The sequence below is a fragment of the Chinchilla lanigera genome, unplaced genomic scaffold (genome assembly GCF_000276665.1).
Source record: "Chinchilla lanigera isolate Chin_1 unplaced genomic scaffold, ChiLan1.0 scaffold00041, whole genome shotgun sequence".
Taxonomy (NCBI): Eukaryota; Metazoa; Chordata; class Mammalia; order Rodentia; family Chinchillidae; genus Chinchilla; species Chinchilla lanigera.
The window spans coordinates 17,315,399-17,338,200 of NW_004955442.1; the positions used below are offsets into that span (position 1 = coordinate 17,315,399).

The 22,802-nt window shown below is 37.9% G+C and overlaps 1 protein-coding gene across 2 annotated transcripts in view; it reads left to right on the top strand.

The window, feature by feature from the left end:
- The window catches only part of Mapk1 (mitogen-activated protein kinase 1), a 95,795-nt gene that overhangs the window by 31,167 nt on the left and 41,826 nt on the right, over positions 1–22,802 (top strand). The window contains exons 1-4 of one of the 2 annotated variants that reach the window (XM_013517845.1): positions 3,357–3,448; positions 7,692–7,874; positions 9,888–10,077; positions 21,174–21,290. In XM_013517845.1, coding sequence (XP_013373299.1) covers positions 3,387–3,448; positions 7,692–7,874; positions 9,888–10,077; positions 21,174–21,290 — 552 coding nt within the window. In that variant the 5' untranslated portion in view covers positions 3,357–3,386. Of the gene's footprint in view, positions 1–3,356; positions 3,449–7,691; positions 7,875–9,887; positions 10,078–21,173; positions 21,291–22,802 lie in introns of those variants that run through there. The other variant, XM_005391695.2, reaches the window with a different exon arrangement.

A 22,802-nucleotide genomic window follows, 5' to 3' on the forward strand; every position in this document is an offset into this window, starting at 1 on the left:
GGCCCCTACCTCATCATCTTTTTGTACTTTCTAGGCCATCCTATCATGTTTGCAAGGCCTAGGAAGAATACAAATGGAGCCCCACCTACCATAAAAATCAAGCCAAGAAACATTAAGTAAGAATACGTTCTTTCCTGCTACTGTGATATCTTCTTAGTGATCCGGGAGATCAGGTTCAAACTGAAAATTCTCTGTCTTCTTACAGCTCTGTGTCTGTGCCAGCTGTTCCAGGAAAGCAGGCCTCCAGCACACCCTTCTTCTCTTCCCAGCTACTACTGTGCTGCTCCACACTGGCCCATACCTATGTGCAGGGCCTGCCACTTGTACAGTGTAGTACATACTTATGAATAGCTGTCCATTGGCCACCGTTTAGTGCATATACTGGAGGAACATTCTGCTCTCAGCTAAGGTGGTGGCATAAGCTTACATAGTTCTGGTAGTAAGGAAATCTGGTGGGCCTGGTCCTGTCATCTCATAAACTGTGGAAGGAGGCTGGTTGGGTGAGAGCCAGTGGTTACAGTAGATACCCTCGCTTTTTCCCTTTTTCACGTGTTTATTCTTGTATCCACTCATTCTTCAGGGTTTTCTTCTCCAACAATACTAGGGATCAAACCCACGGCCTTCACACTGAGCCCTTCTTTTTTAAAAAAATTGTTTTGAGGGGCCGGGGATATAGTCCCATGGCACAACACCTGCCTGGAAAGCATGAGGTCATGAGTTTGATTCCTAGTACCTAAATAAATAAGTAAATAAACAAATAAAATAAAAATTTTATTTTGAGGCAGGGTTTTGCTAAGTAACTGCATTACCCAGGCTGGGCTTGAATTTGTGCTCCTCCTGCCTCAGCCTCCCACATTGCTATGATTATAAGCATGCACCACCATGCCTGGAAGGATATGGTTTTGATAAGCCTCATCTCCTTTGAATCTTTCCCTTAAATACCCTTATTTTGGAATTAATCTACCCAGATTTTCTTTGTTTTCAGAAGTTTTTTATATGAGTTACGTTGTGTTTTCTCTGTCCTTTCCTCACTAAATTGCAAGTTTCTCAAGTGTAAGATCCTTTTTTGTTTTTGCCACTAAGACTAACATGAAGGAAGTATACAAGTGTGGCTTAAATTCACCACAGCTCTGGCGTCACTCTCCTGTTGTTGTGGTAACCCTATCAAAACAGGAAATGAAGTTAGTTTAGCATGACTTGTTCATAATTGACTCACGCTGGTTCCCTTTTCTTTCCTAAACCATCACAAAACATTGTTAAATAATTACTCCAGAATTTTGTGGACTTTTACTTCTATTTACTGGTCAGTATGTTTCTGGACTGTTTTCCTACCTATCTCAGACTGGGAGTCAGTCATTATTCACAGAGCCCTGGTTCCTTTTTTTGTGTTTTAAACTACTTTATTGAAGAATATATGATATACAGTGTATTGCGTATATTTAAAGTATAAGATGTGATCAGTTTTTACACATTGTACAGCCTTGGAACAGTCATTACCTCCAAAAGTTACTGCCAGACAACCCTACTTTGATCTTTCTGTCCCTATAAATGAGTTTGTATTTTATATAAATGGAACTACTTTTCTTTTGGTCTGGCGTCACTCAACATAACTATTTTGAGATCTGTGTTTGTTAAATCAGTAGTTCATTCTTTTTTATTATTAAATAGAATCTGTTTTAAGACTTGAGATAACTATGTACATTGAACCTCCACTCTTAATTTCCCATTTCCCAACATCTTAGGATAGAACTTAATCTGGGACTGGGTACTGTCAATATCTTGAACTTCTCAAGGGCAAAATATGGTTTGAATCTTTGCATCCTCATGTTAGAAAATTCCTCAGTATGTAGAATGTACTAACCCAATGCTGGATAAAACTTTTCTTATGCGCATACACACACACACACACACACACACACACACTCATGCACCATTCCAATTTAAAGATTATTTGCTCAGGTGAGAGAATTAGATTAAATATATGGTCCTTTTAGAAATTATTTAGTTGGGTCTGGGATTTAACTTAACGGCATATCACCTGCCTGGTAAGCATGAGGTTGTGAGTTCAATTCCCGGTACCAAAAAAAGAAATTATTTCTGCTTAAAATCTTTTTGTACTGGTCATTCCAAAATAATTGCTTTCTTTTTTAAAGGATATTCTACAGGGAATTTTCTTTTTCCCTAATTTAATACTTTTGTTAAAGAGTTCTTTTGTATTTTATAAGATAGATTTGTAATGCTCTTGAAACAGTACAAACAGTATACTATGAAAGATGTTGCTCCCTTCGCTATCCCTCTGTGTCCCACTATTGCTTGACATTCTGTCCCTCTCTCCCCAGCCACCCATATTACTTCCTTTGTGTATCCTTTCACAGTTTTTTAAATAGAAATACAAGAAAATATTGACCAGGCACGGTGGCACACGCCTGTAATCCCAGCACTCAGAAGGCTAAGGTAGGAGCATTGCTGCGAGTTTGAGCCAACCTGAACTGCATAGTGAACCCTGTCTACAAAAGACAAAAAAAAAAAGAAGGAAAAAAAATATTGATACTCTTCAATTATTAGGAAAAGGATAGCGTCCTAGCCACTGCTCCCTGCCTTGCTTTTTTTGTTGTTTTTGTTATTGTTGGTTATTGTTTTGTCAAGGCTTAATAAATCTTGATCTTCCCATAGCTTGTTTTGCAGCTGCATAGTAGTCCATTTATGCATAATCATTTCTCTATTAGTGAGCTTTTTTAAAATTTAAGCTTTTATTTTGAGATAATTATAGATTCAGTATGTATTTTAAGAACTAATGCAGAGATCCCAGTTCCCCATAGTAGCAGTATTGTGTATAACAATAATTCAGTTCAATAGGCAGATTGACATTAAACAGTGTACAGTGTTCATTCATATGTCACTAATTTTATAGGCAAATGTATATATTTGTTTTGGTTCAGTTTTAATCACATGCATAAGTCATTAATTACTTTTTTTATGTCTATTCAAATATCTAATTTTTTTGTCTTTAACTTACCTTATTTCCCCTTCTGCTGCTGCTTTTTTTCTTTTCTTTTTCTTTCTTTTTTTTTTTTTTTGTACCGGGAATCAAACTCAGGACCTTGCACTTGCAAGGCAGGCACTATGCTGGTGAGCTATATCCCCAGCCAGTCCCTTTTCTTATGGTTTGGATCTTAAATGTCTCCCAGGCTCATGTTAAAAGCTTTGCTCACAGCTGATGGCACTACTGAGAGAGAGGGGGAACTTTAGAATGTGGGGCCTAATAGAAGGAAGTTATGTCACTGGAGTCAGACTCTTGAAGAGGATATTGAGACCCAGGTTCCTCTCTTTCTCTTTTCCTGGCTGCCATGAAATAGCCAGCTTTGCTGTACCATGTATTCCTTGCTATGATGTTCTGCCTCTTCCTCAGTCCCAAACCAAAAAGGCCAAACTGCCGTGGACTAAAACTGTAAGTTAAAAGAAGCTTTTCCTTTTTTTTATAAGTTGATTTTCTCAAGTATTTTGTTACAGTGATAGAAATCTAACACAGGCCTTTGTATATTAATTATAGCAGAAAGCACATTTATCATTAATCATTTTCAGTTGTACAGTAGTGTTAAGTATATTTACATTATCATGCATCAGATAGAACTGTTTCTTATTGGAAAACCTGAAGCTCTGCCTGTTGAACACTCTTCCCATTTTTTCCTTCCCCTGATTTTGGTGACCACCATTCTACTTTCTGATTCCATGAGTGTGATAAGTAGATACCACATATTAGTGGAATCATACAGTTTTTTTTTTTTAACTGCCTTACTTCAGTTAGCATCTTGTCCTCAAAGTTCATCCATGTTGTAGAATGTAATAGAACTACCTTGTTTTTGTCTCTTACTTTCCTACCTTTATTGGGGCATAATTAACAAGTTAAAATAGTAAGTATACATTCTGAAATGATTCCCACAATCAAACTGGTTAACCTATCACCCTTCATAGTTATCTTTTTTCATGTGTATAGTGAGAACATATAAGATCTATTCTCCTAGAAAATTGCATCTACACAACACAGTATTACTAATTACAGTTACCATATAGCACATTAGAACTTTATTCATCCTGCATAAATGAAACTTTGTACACTTTGAGCAGTGTCCTTCCTTTTCTCCCACCCTCCGTGACCTGGCAACCACCATTCTGTTCTGCCTCTATGGCTTTTTTGAGATCATGTAATATTTATCATTCTGTGCCTGTCATATTTCATTTAGTATAATGTCCTCCAGACTCATCCATGTTATCACAAAAGAGAGAATTTCCTTTTTTAAGGGTGACCAATATTCCACTGTGTCAGTATACCACATTTTTAAGTTCATTCTTCTGTCGATGAACATGTAAGTTGTTTCCATATCTTGTGTTGTAAATAATACTTCGTTGAACAAGGAAGTATATGTATCTTTGGGGGGTATTTATTTTGTTTATTTTGGGTGTATATTCAGCAGTAGAATTGTTGAGTCATATAGTAGTTCTATCTTTAATTTTTTTTAGATACTTCCATAGTATTTTGTGTAGTGGCTGTATTTATATTCTCACCAACAGTGTACAAGGCTCCCTTTTTCTCCATGTCCTTACCTATTCTTGTATCTTTTGACTTTTTAAAAATAACCATTCTAACAGGTATAAGGTGTTACCCCACTGTGTTTTTAATTTGATTAGTAACGTTGAGCAATTTTCATATACCTGTTGGCCATTTGTTTGTCCCTTTTGAGAAATGTCTACTCAGGTTCTTTGCCCATTTTTAAATCTAGTTATTGCTTTAATGCTACTGAGTTGGTTGAGTTCCCTATATATTTTGTATATTAATTCCTTAGCAGATAGATGGTTTCAGATATTTTTACTCCGTTGATTGTTTCCTTTGTTGTGGAGAAGGTTTTTAGTTGGATGCAATCCTGTTTGTTTTTGCTTTTGTTGGCAGTGCTTTTGGGATCATACCAAAGCAGTGTCAAAAAGCTTTTCCCGTGTTTTCTTTCAGCTTTATAGTTTCAGGTTTTATGTTTTAAGTCTTTAATCTGCTTTGAGTTGATTTCTTTTTTTTTTTCCGGTACCGGGAACCGAACTCACAACCTTGTGCTTGCCAGGCAGGCGCTTTTGCCGCTGAGCTAAATCCCCAGCCCCTGAGTTGATTTCTTTATATGGTGTGAGATAAGCTTCTAGTTTTGTTCTTTTACAAGGGAATAGTCCGTTTTCCCAGCATCACTTATTGAAGAGACTGTCCTTTTCCCACTGTGTGTTATTGGCACCTTTGTCAAAGATGCTTGACTATAAATGCATAGATTTATTTCAGGGCTATATTCTGTTCCATTGGTCTGTATGTGTTTTTTATGCCAGGACCATAGTAGTTCTATACTTCCCCCTAGCTTTATTAAGGTATAAGCTTGGATATATTGGCAGTGTATAGCAGGTTTGGTATATGCATATGTTGTGAAGTTATTAAGTCAAGCTCATTAACCTATCTATCATCTCACATACTTATCATATTTTTGTGGTAAGAACATTAAGACCTAGTCTCTTAGCAGTTTTGAGATAATATGCTTTATTATTAACTGTAGTTGTCAGGTCATACTGAACATCCTCAGTACTTACTCAACCTGTCTGAGACCTCATATGCTTTAACTTCTTCCCATTTTCCATGCTCCCTACTAATACCATGCTGTGATTACTGTAGCTTCGTAAAGTATTTTCAATTCAGGTAGTGTGATGTTTCCACATTTGTTTTTTTTGCTCAGTATTCCTTTGTCAGGCAGACTTGGTGATGCTGGTCTGTAGTCCTAGCACTATAGCAGGCTGAGGCAGGAGCATTGTGAATTGGATCCCAGACTAAGCAACTTAGTGAGACCCTGTCTCAAAATTTTTAAAATGAGCTGAAGATGTAGATTAGTGTGAAGGCTCTGGCTTCAGAGTGTCCAGTACCATAAACAAACAGTAAGATAAGCATTTCTTTGGCTGTTTAGGATCTTTTGTGATCCCATGTTAATTTGGGGATTGTTTTTAATATTTCTCTGAAAAATATCCTTGGAGTTTTCATCAAGATTACACTGAATCTGTAAATTACTTTAAGTCATATGGATATTTTAACAATATTAAGTCTTTTAATTGATGAACACAGGATTTTGTTTGTTTGTTTGTTTCTTTTTTGAAACCTGGTTTCATTATGCAGTTCAGGCTGGCCTTGTACTCACTTTGTAGCCCAAGCTGGCCTCAAGCTCACAGCGATCCTCTTGGCTCAGCCTCCCAAGTGCTGAGATTATAGGTGTGCACCACCATGCCCAGATGAGTGTGTGATTTTTTTTTTTTTTTATGATTTCAGTGTTTTGAAATCATAAAGAGTTTTTGTTTCTAAAAATATTTATTCCCATTGTTGAATAAGCTTGTTTACATTATACATCGTACCTGCCTGAAAATCCCTGGTTGAAGCCTTAATGTGGCAAATGAAGCAAAGTAAGGTTTAAATAGTGATAAAATACATTTCACTTGTTTTTTTTGTTGTTGTTGTTTGTTTTGGTTTGGTTTGGTTTAGTTGGTACTGGGAATCAAACTCAGGACCTTGTGCTTGCCAGGCAGGTGCTTGTGCCACTGAACTATATCCCCGGCCCTAATACATTTCATTTGAGAGTGTCTGGTGTTGATGAATAATTGAAGCAGAATAACTCACATTCCCTCCTAGTATAGTCTTGTGATGGAATCAGACAAATGTATCAATAATTCTTAAAATAGACTGATAAATATTATTACAAAGGCACAAATTTAAGAATAAAGTTATCTTACAATTTCATATTTCTGGTACTTACCCTGAGGAAACAAGAAAGGTTTTTGCCTGCCAGTGTTACTTCATTATTTTGGTCAGTGGACCAGATGCTGACACTTACTAATATAAAAACTTTTTACATATTTTAAAAATATTTTCTATAAAGAAAGTGTTTTGACAGAATGGTGATCATAATGATAGAAGTAATACTCAAGAATTACATTCACCATGAAATTGAGGGTATAATTTTTATTATTGCTTTTGCTTGGAATCATGTTGTCAGACCTTAAAGACAACTTGGAAAGAACTAGGTTCTATGTTACACTGTCCCTATGAAAAGTATTTTTTTGAAGACTACTTGTAAGTTTTGTTATGAAACTACCCCAACATTGTTGTTAAGTTTCTTGGGAACAAAAAAGAAATGTCATGTCATTTTGAAGTAAGAGAAACAAAGTTGATGTAAGCAATCAAGGCCTTTTGAGTCTATTTTCGTTAAGGATGAAGATGTGGTTGATGGTCATTTGAATGTTTCTGCTGAGTCAAAGGAATTTTACACAACAGTAGGCATTTGTTTTAGAGGCAGAAGTGATTGCCCTCACCAAAATGAGATTGCTGTTTAAGACAATAGGAAAATGCTTTCTTGTGTATCTGGCATATATCCATATTTTGAGTCTGTGGGAATGAACATTCACCCAGTGAACTGAGCTGGTCCTGCTATTAACTTTGAGACAATATTTGCTGTCTTCTGTCAATTGCTTCCTCCCTAGTTTGAGGCCTTTTTGTGGATTATATACTTCATAGGTATAAACAAGTATTTGTATAGAATTAAAACTTCAGTAGTTTATCAATTTATATTGTATTTCTGCCGAGGTATTCTGTGGGCTGTTTTTAATGTCATCCCCCACTTCTTTTTTAGCTCTGCATATGATAACATCAACAAAGTTCGAGTAGCTATCAAGAAAATCAGTCCTTTTGAACACCAGACTTACTGCCAGAGAACCCTGAGGGAGATAAAAATCTTACTGCGCTTCAGACATGAGAATATCATTGGCATCAACGATATTATTCGTGCACCAACCATCGAGCAAATGAAAGATGTGTATCCTTTTCTGGCAACTAGCTAACTCCACTGGTTATTCACCTTGTTAAATAAATGTAACTTGAAATATCCTGGACTTACCAGAGTAAAGGAAAATTGAATAAAATACATTTAAGAAGAGAATATAATCTGCTTACCATTTACTATAATGCATCATTTACATTATTTTCTCTGATTCATTTTATCAGTTGTCAGTAAATAGGTTTAGTATCTTTTAGGTAAGTCTAGTGTTTTTTCACCAGTTTCAGTAAAGATTTTCCTTAAGTGTATGGAAAGTCTTGGTCATTTCCATTTGTCTGTTTTTCATTTAATGGATAGCTTATGATGATGAAAAAGGAAAGAGCAGTCAAGTAAGAGAGAGGGAGAGGGTACCCTGTGTATCTACCTGGTCAAATCAGTACTGTCATGTTCTAAGTGTCATTGCTTCTCTTTAGGTTTGAGTGTACTGATCTTTAACATGAAGAAACTGGGCCTCTTGATTTTTAACACTGATCTAGCTCTGCAAGTGTGTAAATAACTGTGACCAACATTAGAAATCTGGCCTACGCAGGTCTAGAGGATGCTGCCTGGGTCCTGGGTAAAGGCTGCATATTAAAGAAGTGTTAAACATGCTGAAGATCTGCCAGAAGGGAGAGCCTTACTGCTCAGACTAGTCTACTTTGATCCCCTCCAGGGAGCAGTGGTAGTAGCTCACTGTCTGTAGGCAGCCCTATCCATTTTAAATGAGTGTTTTTTTAAAGTCCTGTGTTCTTCAAGTCCCATGCCAGGTTTCATGTATCACGAGCCTGTGGGAAATAGACTAATATTTATGCCAAAATGAATAAAAGAATTACAGAAGTACAACTAATGAAGTAATACTATGGTGAAGTTAAAAACTATAGGTTTTTGTAATTTAAGAACATACCCAAAACTAAGTTTTAGGTGCTTAGATACATGGCTAGACAAGCAAACAAGCCCCAAACCTTTTTTAGCATGACATCCCTTGGTCTTTATATGGGATGTGTAGGAGGGGGTGATGGAGATTGAACTGTTTGTATTAAGTTACATTCTCAGCTCTCTTTTATTTATTTTGAGATAAGATCTCCTTGTGGTGCCCAGGCTTGGCTTAACTTATGATCCTTCTGCTTCAGCCTTCCACGGTACTGAGATTACAGATGTGTACCACCATGCCTGCTAGGATCTTAATAGTAACCAAAAGATCAAGAAAATAGGCCAGGCATGGTGGTGCACCCAGTAATCTCAGCACTTGAGAGGCTGAGGCAAGGCCTTTTGAGTTCAAGGCCAGCCTGGGCTACATAGTTCAAGGCTGGCCTGAGCTACATAGCAAGACCCTGTCCCAAAAAAGGCACCCCCAACAAAAAAGAGAAGAAAGCAGGTTGAGGGTTGGATTTAGTAGCAGTATTTTTAGACCTGTATTTCTAAAAGTTTTATAGTTGGTTTTGAAGAGACAAGGGGCTAGGGATAGCAAAGAAGAAAGAAATAGTAGAATAATGACTTTACAGGTTGTTGCTGGACCAGAGAGATGAGGGGGGCATCTGATTTTAGCTGGCCGCCACTCTCTTCAAGCCTTGGAGGGGATTTGTTGATGATAGGGGCCACTGAAGATTGAACTCTTTGTACTAAGTTACATTCCCAGCTCTGTTTTATTTTTTATTTTGAGACAGGGTCTCACAGAGGTGCTAGGCTTGGTTTTACTTGTGGTCCTCAACAGCAAAGTTGAGATTTAAGGACTGATAGACATCTCTGTTTCAGGTTCCAGTCAAGGCTTATAACTAGCCACATCAGGCAAGTACAATGCCAGTTTGTTTCCACAGGACCTTCACAGCAATTAACTACTTCAGATTCTTTTTAGAAAGGTACACCAGGTTTTCTTCAGTTTCTGTTTTCCCTTGAAGGCCTTGTGATTTAATGGATCATTTGGGAAGAGTATGGAGAGAGGGTGAATTTTGTTTTAATACTTTGCTAATAAGTGTGACTATCTATTCGGTGTTTTACTTTAACCTGTCCAAACAGATATATAGTACAGGATCTAATGGAAACAGATCTTTACAAGCTCTTGAAGACACAACACCTCAGCAACGACCATATCTGCTATTTTCTTTACCAGATCCTCAGAGGATTAAAATATATCCACTCAGCTAACGTTCTGCACCGTGACCTCAAGCCTTCCAACCTGCTGCTCAACACCACCTGTGATCTCAAGGTCAGCCAGGTTATTTACTCTTAGGATGATACATATTTTAAAACTTTTATTGACATGTAATTATATTTGTTACTCATTTAAAATTATACCAGAAATACATGAAAATAGTTCTATGTTTTAAAAAAATGCTAGCCCTCCTTTTCTTTATCTCATTCTTTCTCTGCAAAGATTAATTAACCACTGTAACAAATTGGTGTATTTTCTTCCAGCATTTTTATATATTCTTACATATGTGTGTACTTTTATATTTTATATATACAAATATGCATCATGTTTAAGTTTTAAAATGCTGTGTTTCAGGGGCTGGGGATTTAGCTCAGCGGCAAAAGCGCCTGCCTGGCAAGCGCAAGGTCGTGAGTTCGGTTCCCGGTACCGGAGAAAAAACCAAAAAAAACACACACACAAAAAAAACAAAAAACAACAATAAAATGCTGTGTTTCATTGTTTTTTCTTCAGTAAGTATTATACAAGAAACACTTAGAAATCAGCAGAAAACTTAGCTTCACTGTCTTTGATAAGGCATTCCAAATAAGGAGAAAATCTAAGATCCTTTATAATCTTCAGAGTTTTCCTGAAAATGTACAATGTATGTCTGTATTTTAATGGATGGCAGAGCTAAGTAAGAATAGAGATCTGTAGGTGTCTGTATTTTAATAAAGAGATGTAGATTCAATCCAATAAAATCCATATAACTTTAAGACCAAAAAAAATGGAAAGGATAATTGCTAATGACTCAGAAAATTTATTAAGATGGCATTTCCCCCTAAATTGATCTATAATTCCCTAGCAGTTTTTTTTTGACAGTCTGATTCTAAAATTTATGTGAAAATTCAAGAGACCCAGCATAGCCAAAACAGCCTTATAAAAGAAGAAAGTTGGAGGATTAATAGAAAAGTATAGTAAGTAGGGCTGTGCTGCTGACGTAAGGATAGGGATGGATTAATGGAAGAGAATGCAAAGTCAGTTAAATAAACCCATATGTCCATGTCAACTAATTTTTGACAAGGAGATTTACCCTTGGGAAAGAAGTCTTTTCAACAAATGCTGAAACATTTGAATAGGCACATGCAAAGAAATGATATTGGATCCCTCCCTTGCACCTGTCCAAAAATGAACTCAAAATGGGTCTTAAAATTTAAGAATAAAATTTGTAATACTACTAGAAAGCATGGGAATAAATCTCTGTGATTTTGTGTTAAGCAGACTTTTTAGACATGACACAAAAAGCACAAGCAACAGAAAAAGAAAGTAAGTTGAACTCCATCAAGATTTGAAAGGAAGTTTGAGCCCAAACTGGGCAACTTAGTGACTTAGTAAGACACTGTTTCAAAATAAAAAATGAGAAAAAAGGCTGGGGATGTAGCTCAGTGCCAAGGCCTAAATAAAGACTTAAAACCTGAACTACAGAGTAACACGTGAAGAAAGTAAAAAAGACAGACTCTAGAAGTTGCAAAATCATACGTTTGATAAGGGTCTTGTAACTGCATATAGAAACTCTGCATTAATGGGTTCATTATCTGCAGATTCTGCATCCATGTATCCAACAACTGCAGCTAAAAAATACACAGGGGAAAAATGGATCTGTATGGTTATATACTTCTTTCTTCTTTCTTTGTTGTTATTTCCCACACAATACAGTATAACAATGCTACATAGCATTTACATTACATTAGGTTTTATAAATAATCTAGAAATTAAAGTATAGGAAAAAATGGCATGTAGTTTGTATACAAATATTGTGCCATTTTATGTAAGGGATTTGAGCATCCGTGTTGATATCTTCAAGGTCCTGGATCCAGTCACCCACAGATACTGAGGAATGACTGTTAGAAAGAGCTCTTCTAACTCAGTGATAAAAAATAAATAGCCAGGTGTGGTGGTACACGCCTATAATCCCAGTACTCTAAAGGCTGAGGCAGGAGGATCGTTGTGAGTTCCAGGCCAGCCTGGGGTACAAAGTGAGTTCAAAGCTAGCCTGAACTGCATAGTGAAACCCTGTCTCAAAAAAAGACAAAAACAAAAAACAAAACAAAAACACTCAGTATTAAAACGAGTAAGGCATCTGAATAGGCATTTCCCTGAAGATACTCAGATGGACCATAAGAACATGAAAAGGTGCTTTGACATCATTATTCAGTAGGAAAATAAATGCAAATCAAAGTAACAGTGGGATAGCATTTCATACATACTAGGATAGCTGTGATGCAAAGTGAGACAAAAAGCATTAGCAAAGATTCTGTTCCTAAGTCTATACCTAAGTGAAGTGAAAACATATTTCTTCATAAAAACTGTTTATGCTAACATTACTTATTATAGCCAAAAAGTGGAAAAATCCAAGTGTCCAAATAGTGATGGATAAATAAAATATGGTAGCTCCATACAATGAAATATAAGAGTTCAAGTATACTGGTAATGCTATAACTTGGATGAATTATATAAACACTGTGTGAATTAAAGAAGAAACCAGTCATTAAAAAAAACATATTTATGGTCCCAATTAAGAGGTATCTAGAATATGCAAATCTGTAATCAGAAAGTAGGTCAGTGGCTGCTTAGGGCTGGTGGAGTTAGGTGAGAAATGGGGAGGGAGTATTAAGTCTTTGGAATTTCTTTTTGAGATTTTAAAAAGTGCTTTCAGATAGGGTAATGGCAATAGTTTTGTAACCCTATGATTATAATTCTAAAAGCAATTGAACTGTGTGCTTTAAATGGATATATTACTGGTCATGGTGATGCATACCTGCAATCCCAGCACTTAATAGGCTGAGGCAGGAGGATCACCACAAGTTTGAGGCCAGCCTGGCTACAGAATGAGTTGCAGGCTAGCCTGAGCTATACAGTGAGACCCTGTCTCAGAAAAACAAAATAAAAAAGGAGGGGTATAAATTGTGTGGAATGTTAATTATATCTCAATATAGTCATTAAAAAAGTACATGTAGATGTATAGCAATAATCATTTCTTGGGAGTTCTGTCAAACAGATATTCCTGTGTGAAGTTTTGTCAGGTATGCTAGGCTAGGGAAATAAGTGTCTGGCCCTGAAATCTGAAAACTAATAAATTAAAAATCTTGATAGACAGTAGGTAATTAATACATGCTGTAACTGAAAAGAGTGGTAAGCTAATACAAAGGAGAGAAGTGGGCCATTTCTGGCTGGGGTGGTAAAAGGTGGCAGGAAGAAGATGGTATTCATGCCAGTGCTCTGAGTATGGGCAGGTTTTCAGTAGATGAGTGCCTGGGTTGGGCATAGGATTTTATGTATAGGCAGAAGGAATAACAAAATGGGGGAGTAAAACGGAAAACGTTGAATCCTCTTCTGTGTAGTTGCAGCATTGCATGAATAATAAAGGAAATTTTTCCTTTTATATTTACTTGAAAATACGCATCCTTAAGAATAAAATAAATACAACCAGACTACTTGGTTATATTTCCACTGTTGATGGACTTCTTCTTAGATAAGGCCGTTTTACTCACCTGCTCACCAAAATTTATGACCACACTGGTAACATGAGTTGCAGGCCATTTGCGTAATCTCTAAGTATGGTTTTCAGACTTCAGTTTAACATTGAGAGCCAGAAGTACAAGCCATACTTTAGGAATTTAAAGTAAGATAATTCATTCTCCTTCAAAGTGTACATAGAGAGTGTGATACATCCACTTGGGTAAATCTGTTTAGGATCGCATCTCATTCCAAAGGTAAGTGTGGTGTGTTAACCAAGGTCACTGACGTGTCACAGCGAGCATGCCCACACAGGATAGGGTGTGATTGCAGCTCAGTGCGCATGTATGACAGCTGAGAGAGTCCCATTGGGGAGGAGAGTTTTCTATTTCATTTCTGGAATCACTGTGTTCCATCACATTCTCAGTACCTTGTAACTATGATGCCCATACTCTTAGACTTCTCTACCTAGAAACTGTGACTGGGCTTGAATTTGAGATCCTCCTACTTCAGCCTCTTGAAAAGCTGGTACTATGGGTGTGTACCATCATCCCCAGTGACCTCTAACTTTTGACTCTTTTTTTTTTTTTGAACTTTTGACTCTGGTACCAGACAAGGCCAACAGCAGTAAGTTTTCTTTTTGGTTTCTGTAAACATACTTTGTACTTGTTATCTGAAGCCTGAGGCCTACAGATGTTGACATCTTTGGACCCCTTGGAACCCTCTTGTAAACTTTCTTTTTATTTCTCAGGGCCACAAAAGCTTTACAAGGGTTATAGATCTAGCTGGGCATGATGGCACATGCCTATAATCCCAATACTGTGAGAGGCGAAGGTAGGAGAATCATAAGGTCAGCCCAGCCTGGGCAGTTTACCAGTTTAGTGAAACCCTGTCTCAAAATAAAAAGTCAAGTGTGGCTGGGATGTAGCTCAGTGCCAGGTCCTGGGTTCAGTCCCTAGTATTGGAGGTGAGAGGAGGGCTAGAGATCCTACTTAGAGGTTCTTCTAGTATATTTTTAGTGGAACTACTGGGGACATATAGTCTGTTACTAGTCTATGTACTCGTAGTTTGCTAGACTGACCCCACAAAAATCCCAGGAGTGTCACAGCCCATGTGATTTGGCATGCATGTGTATTTGGAACTTCCTTTGTTTTATGAAAATTTGAATTTCCACAGTCCCAAAAACTAGCTAGTTAGGAGTGCTGAAGTTTGTAGGTCATTTTGTTTCTTGTACCATATTTTATTCATCTTCTTTTATATGGAATTATTCTGAATAGTATTGCCTTTTAAATTTTGTAGCTTGGCAGTTTATTAATGCCGTATAAACTTGGTTAGTGTTTGATGTTGTAAAGGAAACTTCAGTGGTGCATGTGCATGTGCATGTGACATGAACGTTTCACGGATGACCATCAGTGGAGCTCTGAAATCTTTAAGAGATCTAAATCCTGCAGCTTTTTATTTTTTAAATTGTGTTCAGTAACTTCTGAGAACCTGCTAGTTCTATGCTTTTATAATAAATAGATGCAGAAGATAGAAATAATAAAACATAGTCCCTCTTATACCACCTTGCTGTTCTGAAGACTGGTAACTAAAGGGAGATGATTAAACCTATTTCCTTTGTTTCTGGTCGAAACAAACACTAGAATCTGTATATTAAGGTAAACAAATAGCCCTAGTTGATAAAACATGGTGCCCCTTCTTTTTCTGGTACTGGGGAATCGAACTCAGGGGTACTCTACCAGTGAGCTACATCCTCAGTCCTTTTTATTTATTTACTTGTATTTATTTTTAAATTTTGAGTTAGGGTCTTGCTAAGTTGCCCAGGATGGGCTTGAGTTTGTGCTCTTCCTGCCTCAGCCTCCTTCATTGATAGGATTACAGGTGTGCACTACCACAACAGCTGATAGAGACCTTTAACATGTTCCTGCTGACTTGAACCATGAGTGGTACATACATGACTGTCCTTTCAGGTGGCTGGTTACGCTGGTGGCATAAATGGATATAGTCACTTTCATTGGACTAAAATTAATAAAAAGCCACCCAGTGGGACAGTCATGCACACTGTAGTGTGCATGGTAGTAGAAGAGCACTGGTAGTTCAAGTCACCTGGCAGTGTGATACCTAAATTACAGCCCTGTCATGAATGTGTTAAAAGGAGTGCCAGCTAATAAGTACAGAGGAATGATAATTAGAAAAATGACCACTTTTCAACTCCCAAAAAAGCAGTTGATTAGTGCAACATCATCTTCCTGGGATCCCAGTCCCCTGGCTGGGCTGCCCCTACCTCCTTTACTGTACCCCTTTTCACCTCATATCTAGAACATGTCCTGGTCTTGAACCCCCACTCTTAACTCTGCTTGCGTGCTGCGTTCCCTCCCAAGCTGCTGTACCTTTCTCCACGACACTTAATGGCTTTTAAACCAAATCTCTTAGAAGGAAAGGATAGAGAAGAACAAATATACTTTTGGTTTTAATTTTAAAGAAGTATATAGGGTGTAATCAGAAATACAGTATTATTATCATTACAGTAAAAGACACGTTGTCATTAATCTCCCTTAAACTACTTCCCCCTTGCTTCAAAGACACTTACTTCCCTTGTTCTTGCCACTTTCTAAAGCACATATGGAAGCCTTCTTTTCCCGAGTGTCCTTAGTTGCTCTGTCATGGCTACCTTGATGTCCTGAATCAATTCACGATGTTTACTTTTCATGGTCATTTGACTTTGTGGAAGAGCCAGAGATTGCATAGTACCAGATCTAGTGGATGAGGACACATCAGAATGTTTTTATGAGCCTGCCTACACTCTGCAGCAGCCTTCTCTGTATTCTTCATCACACCTCATATAGATGTGGAAGAAGACTTCCAGAACTGCTTCGGCAAGTGGCAAAAATGATGGGATAAGTGTGTTCAAAGCAAGAGGAAGTGTTCTGAGGGGATTAATGTCAATGTGTCTTTTATTGTAATATGTTTTTAAAAATTAAATATTCACCACATATGTATTTTGATGACCCCTTGTATTGCATCAATCAGTGATAAAGGTAAGTTGCCTTTTCCTATTGAGGGAATACTATTTATCTTAATTTTTTTCATTCTACCTTTGTATTGCCATAATTGAAAAATCATAATTATATTGCCATTACTATATTATTTATGAATATAGAGTCTTTAACCCTGGTACTTTATACTGTGGTTTTTTTTTTTTTAACCACAGAATATCTCCATTAATAATGTTCACAGCACCATAAATTCTGATAGACAAAAATTGGGAATAACCTAATGTCTATCTTCAAGATAGTAAAATAACCATCTGTGCTATCCAGTATAGTGGATGTGTACACACTGCAGTGGATGTTTATTTTTAAAAGATGATTAGTGATTCAGATGTTGTGAAAAACAATCATTATTAGAAATTCTGCTGATTAATCCACCACAGTGTTGTGCTTTACCAGAACATTTAAAGTAAAGCATTTATTCATCAAATGTTGAATGTCCAGTACATGTAGGGCACTTCAGAATAAGAAGTAGGTTAAGTATTGCCTTTTTCAAGGAACTTATATTCTAGTTGGGGGAAAATGGCATTTGTACAACTATTTGTCATGAATTGTTTTGTTTTGTCTTTTTGAGACGGTGTCTTGCTATGCAATTCAGGCTGGCCTTGAGGTCACTTTATAGCCCAGTCTTTTTTTTTTTTTTTTTGGTTTTTCTCCGGTACCAGGAACCAAACTCACGACCTTGCGCTTGCCAGGCAGGCGCTTTTGCCACTGAGCTAAATCCCCAGCCCCTATATCCCAGTCTCAAACTCACAACAATCCTCCTACCTCAGCCTCCCGAGTGCAGGGATTACAGGCATGCGACACCACACCTGGCTTCATGAATTGATTGTATACATTAATATAAATACAATAAAGTAATATGGAAGTTCACAGAAGTGAACAATTAATTTGGGGTGTGGTGATTCCTCAGAAACCTCTCAGGAGGAGGATGTTCCCAGCTGGATATTTAAGTGGAGTGGCGTGTATTGATAGAGGCCCACAGTTAGAATGGTATTGGATAATCAGGAAGGGGAGTATACATTTGGAGTAAATAGGATCAGAAGCAGTGGTGGAAGATGAGAGATCTGCAAGGTAGTTTCATATCATTTTCACCATAATCTTGAAAGTTGTGCTTAGTTTAATCTTGAGCCAAGTGTGGTGGTGCATGGCTGTACTTGTAGCACCTAGGAGGCTGAGGTAGGAGGATTAGAAGGTCAGTGCTATCCTGGGCTACATACCAAGACGTTATCGCAACACAAAAGTTTGTTCCTCATTCCATAGGCAGGAAAAAAATCAGTTAAAAGATTTGAACCAGAGAGATGGCTTCATATTGCTTTACAAATAATACTCAGGAATCTAAAGGATGATTAGTTTTAGGTAGGGAGGCTAGCTTTTGTAGAAGTTTAAACTAAAGACAGTGTTGAGATATAAAAGCAGCCAGTTCAATAGAGGTGTTTTGGGAGGCTCCAGCTATAGTGCCTTCTCCCTGTTGCTTTAGCACTGCTCAAGTCTCCCATCATAAGCATCTCTTCATTACTCCAGTACCACTTCACTGTACTGTCCCATCACAGTCACTCTGTCCAGTACCAGTGTAGTATTTTTCTCTTGTTTTATAACAGATTACGAGAGTCTGGGGATATAGCTCAGTGGCATGCCGCCTGCCTGGCAAGTTGTGAGGTCCTAAGTTTGATTCCCAGTTCAAAAAAAAAAAAAAACAAACTATTTAAAAATACAGTGACCCAAAACAATAATTGTATGTTATCTCACAGTTTCTGTGAGTTAAGAGTTCAGTCAAGGTATAGCAGGAGTAGCTGGGTTTTTTTTTAAGGAGTGTGGGTCTTGACCAGAGATGTGAAGGTGGAGCATGGAATCATCACTTACATGCCTGGTGGCAGTTGATGCAGGCTGTTGCTGGTACCTGTAGGCTGCGTGGCCTGGGCTTCCTTATAACAGAGGGTTCCAAATGGCCCAGTAGAAGGAGCCAAGTGGAAGCCATGTTTATTTTGTAATGTAACCTCAGAAGTCACACACATCACTTCCACTGTATTCTGTCAATTCAGAAAATTACAGAAATTGATTCATATTCAACAGAAGGGAAGACTGAAACAGATTGAACTGAAGAGCTTGTAAGAAGAGCATGAGGGGCCCAGCATGTTATAATCAGCTCCATGGATCACAAGGCAAGGCTAGTCAGGGCAACTTAGCAAGACACTGTCTCAAAATAAAAAGGCTTGGAATGTAGCTCAGTGGTAGAATATTTGCCTAGTGTACACAGGGTCATGGGTTCAATCCCAAGTACTGGACAGTGGAGGTATAGATGGGGGTGGTGTTATAATGGTATGTTGTTCTTTAGAAAATGCAGTCTGCCACAGCTACATTTAAAATTATCCACAGCACTTACAATCCATCTTAATAGGTTTAAGAATCTTACCAAGCCATCTAAAATTCAACTTCCATTTGTTTGTCAATATTTTATGAACATCCTCTTCAGTACTTGGTCTCATTGGTCTGTGGCTCGTGTTTGTTGTTTTGCTTTGCTTTTTTAATCTATCTAGGACTTGTTATGTGATTTACCTGAGCAATGCAAAGTTTTGTCAAGTCTGAACCTGTGCAGTCTGTGTGATGCTGGGCATCAAGTATAGTGACAGATCTGTGCTCATATTCCTTCCAGAGCTTGCAGTGGTTTTGCTGTATTGATCAGGTGTAGTAATTTTTCTCGTTTGGAGGATTCAGAATGTGTCTTTAGGCGTCATTCATACTACAAAAGGCAGACTGAGTGATGAGTCATGGTTGACCATGAATAAGATGAAGTGTTAGTCCTGAAAAGAAACTATGTGCCTCACAAAAGTTAAAATGTTCAATCCACACAGAAGTAAAACGGGTTGGCAAAAGTCCAGCATGGCAAGTGATGGCTCATGGCACTCTTCAGAAATGGAAGAAACCAGTTGTTCATCCTTCTCTCAGTTGGCTGGTGTTGCTTGTAAGCCTAGAAACCCTTCCTATGGTTTGCTTCACAGGAATTGGTAGAAAAGACGCAAAAGAAACAAACAGGATACAGATACATTGAAAGCTTTAAATCATTTAAGCCGAATTAGAATTCAGCTGTGTTCCCCTTAAAAGCTTATGGCTGTTTCTCAGCCAGATCCTCTGAGAGGCTGTGACTGTCTGCAGTGCAGTGTCAGCAAAGAAAGGAGACACCCAGAGCTTCTGGTGGAAGTCATGTAGACCGAAAGAATGCAGTAGCTGGAGTTAGAAGCCAGAACTATGGAGGTCAGGATTTCCTCACCACTGGACCCTGTGAGAATTGCATGGAGAGTGTCTGTGGGAGAGTCACTGGAGAAGCAAATGTGCTGTCTGTGCCTGTCTTCCAGAAGCTACATGCTCATAGGTGGAGCTTTAGGAAGAAGATTAGACCATGGGGACTCTGTAGCTGACTTGCTTTTAGGAGGTAGGTCGTGGTTGGGAGAGACAGGTTACTGTGGATGTGACCTAAAAGGGTTTTATCTCCTTTCTTAGCTCCTCCCTTCTCTCTCTCTCTCCTTCCCGGCCACCATGATCTGAGCAGTTTTTCCCCTGCAACTGGCTGATTGTGCGCTAAACTGTGAGGCAAAATAAATGTGTCCTCCTTTAAGTTGTGTCAGGTATGATGTCTCAGCGATGAACAAAGTGACTAAGCAGCTCTTTTTGATGATGAAGTGACAGTGTGTCAAAGACAGAAATTATGCAACACAAACATTGAACTTATTGGATCTTACAGTTGAAGCAAGCAACAGAGACATAGGATCAAAAATGCTACCTCTTGATCTCAGCTTCTGAGGTAGAGACTGCCAGAGGAGGATATTTGTGATGTGGGTAGGATCTTCCCAGATCTTTATGAATTATTGAGACACTCAAACTGTGGGATATCTAAACAGAGATTGATGTTCAGATAGACTCCAAGAACCTTGTTTCTTAGCTATGTAGTGTAATAACCATCCACATTAGTCTGTCTTCCAGTCTATCCTCTACTGTACTCTGACCTGTCTTTGTTAACATACATCTTTCTCAGGTTGATTTTCCAAGAACCAAAGAATTCAAATATCCTGCATTTGTGTGAGGCTAAGTACATTACCATTACATTTTATATACATGGGAATCCGGTAAGGTAGCTGGTCAAGTAGCAGCACAGTATTGTATCCAATATTGTATCAGATGATGAAAGGCTGGGATTTCTTTGTTTTTGTTTTGTTTTTTGTTTTTAAGGAAATTTGCATCTTCAGTACATGAAACTTTTTTTTAAAAGCTTTTGGAGTAGATTTGACTATATGAAAAGGGAGGGAAGTAGGGAGAATCTTTGGAAATACCAACATTCCTGGACTGTGTGAAAGACTAGCAGGAGGTCTGAGAAATGGAATGCTAGTGCCGATTGAGGAGCTGATCTCACCAGCAGTGAACCCTGGAACTTGGCTAATAGAATGGGGCCAAGAAAGGGCCCTGAATGAGTCTAGCATTTGCAACAAAGTATCTGACACCATAATGGTAATTACTGCTTATTATCAGTTATTCCTACTGTTGTCTTTTATGATGTTTTTATATTGAGCTGGTTGAATTTTTGAGATTTCCTTTTTTTTTTTCCCCCTCTTTTAGATCTGTGACTTTGGCCTGGCCCGTGTTGCAGATCCAGATCATGATCACACAGGGTTCCTGACAGAGTATGTGGCCACACGTTGGTACAGGGCTCCAGAAATAATGTTGAATTCCAAGGTAAGATCAGATTTGCATTTTTAAAAAATGCGGAATAAAAATATTTTCTAAATGTGTGGCCATAAACCTCCCTCTCCAGACTCACCTTGAGTTGAGGCTTGAGCTATCTTTTGGCCAGAGTCACAGTGCTGTCTTACTCTTGTTCTGCATTAAGCTTCTGGACCCTGGGGTTCAACTTCTCCACCTCAACTAGAGTGATGCTGACATCTAAAGAGTTAGAAGGTTGCCTCTCCAGTCACAGCATAAATGCTCCATGTCCCTCTTCTGAGGGGCCCGCCTATGGTAGCTTTCACACCTGCTGATGCCAAGATTGGGCGTGGGCTGTCTTTGTGTTAGAGGTAACCAGAAGTATTTATTTCTGTGAACACAGGTCAGGGCTGTTGTATAAGGATGAACATCATCTAATAATGAAGAATATCTCTTCAGGGCTGGGAATGTAGCTCAGCAGCACAGTGCCTGCCTGGGAAGCTCGAAGCCCTGAGTTCGATTCTCAGTACCAAAAAAAAAAAAAAAAAAAATTACTCAAGAATATCTCTTCAGCAGAATTATAGTATAATTTGTTGTGCTTGAAGAAAACAGATATGCAAACAATAGGAACTGTGATGGAGTCTTTAAAATTATATGGTAGTCCTATTTCCAGATGAAGTACTTTTTCCTCTCCAGGTGGCTGTGAAGAGTACATCCAGGTTACATCCAAACTGTGCTAAGAAAGCCTATGTTTTGCTCAGAAGAGTGATTACATGCATTTAGAAAAGCCATAAAAAGTGAAGTATGGTTTCTTTGTTAGAATTATGAATCAGTAAGCAGAAATTTTGAGTGCTGCAATTGAGTTTGCCATTCAGTATTTTTAACATACTGTTTCCAAATAGTATATGAATGAGGTGCCAAAATTGAGTCAGGTTTAAGTAAACCTTACGTACTACTTGTGTCTAATATCTCAAAATTATGAGATTCTTAAATATAGTTACATCTTTATTTAAGATCAGTTAAGAAAAGTAGGCATGATGGCACATACCTATAATCCCAGCATTCTAAGAAACTGAGGCAGGAAGTCAAGTTCAAGATTAGCCTAAAAACTTGGTGAAACCCTGTCTCCAAAAAAAAAAAAAACAAAAAAAAAAACAAAAAAACACTTCGGAGCAGAACTGGAGACATAGCTCAGTGCAAAATTTATAGGTTGAATCCCCAGTACTGGAAAAAAAAAATTATAAATAGGGCCAGGGATATAGTTCAGTGGCACAAGTGCCTGCCTGGCAAGCACAAGGTCGTGAGTTTGATTCCTGGTACTGGAAAAAAACCAAAACAACAAAAAAAATAAAAACAGAAACAGAAAAATTCTGAATAAATATTGTATGTTGTATCTAGGACCCAAGAATCAGAAATAGTCCTGAGAAATTAAATAGAAATAAAAGGGACTACGTAGCTCATAGGCTTTATTCCCTTTCTCCAGTCTTATTGATTGATTGATTGATTGATTGATTGATTATCTTTTTGAGATAGGCTCTCGCTGTG